This window comes from Trachymyrmex cornetzi, unplaced genomic scaffold, assembly GCF_001594075.2.
Source record: "Trachymyrmex cornetzi isolate Tcor2-1 unplaced genomic scaffold, Tcor1.1 scaffold977, whole genome shotgun sequence".
Classification (NCBI taxonomy): Eukaryota; Metazoa; Arthropoda; class Insecta; order Hymenoptera; family Formicidae; genus Trachymyrmex; species Trachymyrmex cornetzi.
In genome coordinates this window covers 25,770-30,693 of record NW_017300330.1, presented here as the reverse complement: position 1 = coordinate 30,693, position 4,924 = coordinate 25,770, and the positions used below count along the sequence as shown (strand labels likewise).

Genomic DNA, 4,924 nt, shown 5'->3' with positions numbered 1-4,924 from the left:
TTAATAAAAATATATAAACGAATTAAACCGTGAAATATTCGATACATTTTATTGTGCTATTGATAAAATAAATTTTGGGCATTTTATCAATTGAGATAAAACACTCAATCTCACTTTTATATTTTTAAGATTAGAATAGTGTACAACAGTGTTAATGTGCACTGAGTGCGCACCAGTGCAACCAGTGAAATACGCTATAAGACTAGCGTTCTGTGCAGCCAACACTTTTCTCCAGATTGTTTTTATTATCCCGTTGGAGGAAATAAATGTCGAAAACATTTGAAACCAGGCTCTGTACCAACTGTGTTTAAGAGTTCAAATTCTTAAAGGTACATAAATAATAATTATTGTATATATATGTTTATATATAAATAAATCAGTTCCTTCTTCCCTCTTTCTCTCTCTCTCTCTCTCTCTCTCTCTCTCTCTGATTTATATTACATAAGTTACTTATAGATAAAATATTATATAAATATATACACATATATATTTGAATAAATGTATATACTTATATAATGTATAAATTGATGTAAAATACAATTATTAACAGGAAATTAAAAACAGAATCAAGATGCTTAAATGTAACCAGTTATAACATTGATCATGCTATCGAAGATGTGAATTATGTTGAAATAATTTCATCTAGTACAATGTGTACTGAGACAGCTGTATGTAAAGAAAATATACATCAAATGGAATCAGAATATACATTTAAGTATGTAAAATGCAAAAAGTACATATAGTTTATTAATTATATATATATATATACATATATATGAATATGTATAGGAAATATCCCGAAACTCCAAAACAGATATGGTCTCGTCAGGAAAATCCAAGATATATTGGTGATTATACAATCAGTGATTTACAATCTCCTGGAGAAGCAAAACGTAACTGGAACATAGCCATGTCCTGTATTAATACGTTGCGTAAAAAACTCCAAATGGCACAAAAAAAAATCGTCGCTTACAAAAAAGAGTCACAAATCTTAAAGAATTGGTGACTACTTTAAAGAAAAACCAATTGTTATCTGATGGTGCCGCCGAAGTCTTGTCTGTAAGTGTGTAATGCGAAATTATAAGGTACTAATATACAAATGAAATATCATGTATTTCCAATTGTTTAATAATATTGTTATAAAATGAATGTTCGTTCGATAACAATATTTTCGTACAATAGATAATAAGTTCAACTCTCAATTTGTCAACAAGTTGACAAAAGTTATTCAATACATAGTGAATAATTATTAAATATGATCAATGGTGAGTACATGGCGAGTAAACTTTACTTATTACTATCTTGCTACTGTATTATATCATTTGCTAAATGTAGCAATCTGTTGCCAGTAATTAATTTATAAACATTTGTACGTCTAGGCAACACTATAAGTTTATTTTTTACCATTGCACAGAACTACACTAAAATTTTCTTTCTCACTTTCGCTAAACTTTAAATATATATCTATTTTATTTCAAGTACAACGAATGTATACTAGTAAGAACTATTATCTTCTTATTTGTATTGAATACTTTTGAGTCTATTTTCACTTATTATATATAGTATATATTAGTTCAACCATAAAGAACAGATTTTATATACAAGATATCACATAAAATAAAACACTGTATATATAATAAATACTTAAAAAATGACAAAGGTTCTTTTGAATTATTTATCATATATACAGGTTTGCTAATAGGAAAAAAATTAATTTTTTTATAAATGTGTATCATTTTTATATATAGGGTACATTATCCAAAACTGGTATAGCAATTTTTGAACGTCAGTTGAAGAAGAAAACAAAAACAGAATTTCCGCAGATACTAAAAACATTTGCTACAACCTTGCAATTCTATTCTAGTAGAGCATATAATTATATAAGAAAAACATTTATAAAGTCCTTACCACATCCTGAAATTATTCTAAGATGGTATCATAATGTAAATGGAAATCCTGGTATTACTACACAAGCTATAAATACTCTAAAATTAAAGATCCATGAAGCTAACTTGGCAGGTAAAATGTTACACTTTAATCTAACAATAGATGAAATGTCTATACATCGTGATGAAAATTGGAATGGTGAAAAGTACGTTGGATTTGTGGATATAGGAACAGATATCGATACAGACGAGTTACCACCAGCCAAGTATGCATTAGTTTTTTTGGTGACATGTATAAATGAACACTATAAAATACCTATTGTATATTATTTGTTACATTCGATGACGGGAGCTGAAAGAGCAAATTTATTAAAACAATGTCTTGTAGTGCTGCATGAAGCTAATGTACATGTTATTTCTGTTACTGTCGATGGAGCTGCTTCAAATATTTCTATGCTAAATAATATGGGCTGTAATTTAAGTATTACAAATTTAAAAACCTATTTTAATCACCCAATATCTAAAGATAAAATTTTTGTTCTCCTCGATGCTTGTCATATGCTCAAACTTATCCGAAATGCCTTTGATAACAAGAAAATATTATGGGATAAAGATGGTAAAATCATACATTGGAAATATATTAAATTATTAGTTGAGTTGCAAGAAACAGAAGGACTTCATGCAGCAACTAAAATTCGCCGTCGCCAACTCAATTTTTATAATGAAAAAATGAAAGTGTCACTAGCAGCGCAAGTATTAAGCACCAGCGTAGCAAATGCATTAACATTTTGTGAACAAGATTTACAACTCCCGCCATTTGCAGGTAGTAGTGCAACGACAAATTTTTGTCTTCAAATCAATAATATTTTCGATTTATTAAATGGTCGAAATCGTTTCTATAAGAATAAATCTGCACAATGTATAACAAGAGAAAATTATGACGAGATATGCAAACAAGTAGACAATTTTTGTATCTATTTGACAGGATTGAAAGACGCTAATGAATATATTCTTAAATCTAATCGCAAAATGGGTTTTTTTGGTTTCATTGTGGATATAAAAAGCATATTAGAGATTTCCAAAAGTTTATTTCAGGATCATAACATCAAATATCTTATGACGTACAAATTATCTCAGGATCATGTAGAAACATTTTTTAGTGCCATACGGAGTCGTGGAGGATTTAATACTAATCCGACAGCAAATCAGTTTATAGCAGCTTACAAACGGCTCCTGGTTCACGCGGATGTAGATATATCTAAATCTGCAAATAGTACAATAATAGATGAAACGGTTGTCTTAAATATATCCACTACAGCATTAACTAATAATACAGGTGAACAAAGTATAATAGATAATTTGACACATGATTATACCGAGAAGCAAGATTCTGTTATAGTCAAGAGCGATCACAATTATTATCATGATTTTCACAACGAATGGCTATGTAGTGATTATATTGAAGATGTGGTTAGTTATATAGCCGGATTTATTGTTAAATCTATAACAAAGAAAATAAAATGTCAAATATGTTTATCTTGTTTGACTTGTGATGAAACTTTATCTTATTTACAAAAAAGAAAATGTAGAGGCGGTCTAACTTCCGCATCAAAAGACGTTATCACAACTTGTCTTATAGGCGAAAAAGTTTTTAGAACATGTGATAATGTATTTCATACAAAAAATATTATTCAAAAATTACTTCTAAAAGCGATGCATATAATTCCTTCACATGTTTTTAACAATGATCATTTATTTGATCAAAATACTTTAGTTGATCATAGAGGTCAATTGCTAAGAATAATTCTTACAAAATATTTTAATCTTCGCTTGTATAATGAAGGATTAGCAAGAAAAGATATAATTATTAGAATAAGATCAAAATATACTAAACTTATTCAATTCAAAAATCAATAAGATAAAGTTTTCGAAGTACATTGCTGTACTATTATGATTACTATTATGATTACTGTACTATTATGAAATCTTTAATAAAAGGCATAAATAACAATTTAGAGTTTTTAATTTATTACAATTGTATGATCTTGTTTGACATTTATTTCCTTAACAGCCTTAATGTGCACTGAGTGCGCACCAGTGCAACCAGTGAAATACGCTATTAGTTAAAACTTTTTTTAACCCTATTTCTTCAATCCATTTTTGTCAAAGAACTTCATTCTGTGGAAAACTATAATTTCACAATTATTTGTAGAATACGATAATATAATACATATTATAACCTATATACATATATATCACAAATTACAATGCTTTACTAATTACTTACGTGTGAAATGATACATTTTCTTTTTCGTTAGCCACATTTTTATAATAGCCACATGCTTTGCATGTCTTCATTCCGATGAAAATTTTTTGAACAAAATATGTTAAAAACAGATAATTAAGACTTAAAAAGAGTAACAATTATGTCAATGCTTTTAATCTATCAAAAAAATTTTGTTATTCTGTTTATTAAGTAAATTTAACCTTTATGACTTCTTTCGGAATCCCAGTATTGCTGTGCAACACCAACGCGATGTATTAAAGATTAAATATGTGTGCATCATATATATACTCATTCGCCATTACTGTTAATATGCGCGCGCAGAGAAGGATAGAGATTCACCGATGTTTTGCGTCTCTCACCGTTCTGCCAACATCACTTCTACCGTAAGGCATGCTGGGTCTATCTTATAAGCAAGAAGACTAGAAACCAGGAGAGTCAACTCGCGTGGTGGGGGTGAGTCAAAAAGCGTCACTCGCTGCTTACCCCCAACCCCTGTTGAGGACGATGCTCAGTAGCTCACTGCGCATCGTCCCCACTCTGTTGGGGACGATGCTCAGTAGTTCACTGAGCATCGTCCCAAAGTTTGCGCATGCGCGCATCGGTTGTGATACAACCGATGCGCGCAATACATACCTCACAAAATTGGAATATTGTTTTTCGATTTTCTTTATCTCCAGGATTGAAATCACAATTTCGAACACAGCACACTCGCTTGGGCATCGTAAATCGGATTAAATTTTTACACGGTTTA

General features: G+C 29.9%; 1 protein-coding gene across 1 annotated transcript in view; it reads left to right on the top strand.

Annotated features, from left to right (window-relative positions):
* Positions 1-3,356, top strand: part of LOC108769970 (uncharacterized) — a gene marked incomplete at its 3' end in the record, with an annotated part of 5,264 nt that extends 1,908 nt beyond the window's left edge. The window contains exons 2-3 of the mRNA XM_018521230.1: positions 1,749-2,167; positions 2,525-3,356. Of these exons, the coding sequence (XP_018376732.1) occupies positions 1,749-2,167; positions 2,525-3,356 (1,251 nt within the window). The remainder of the gene's footprint in view (positions 1-1,748; positions 2,168-2,524) is intronic.
* Positions 3,357-4,924: the final 1,568 nt, after the last annotated feature.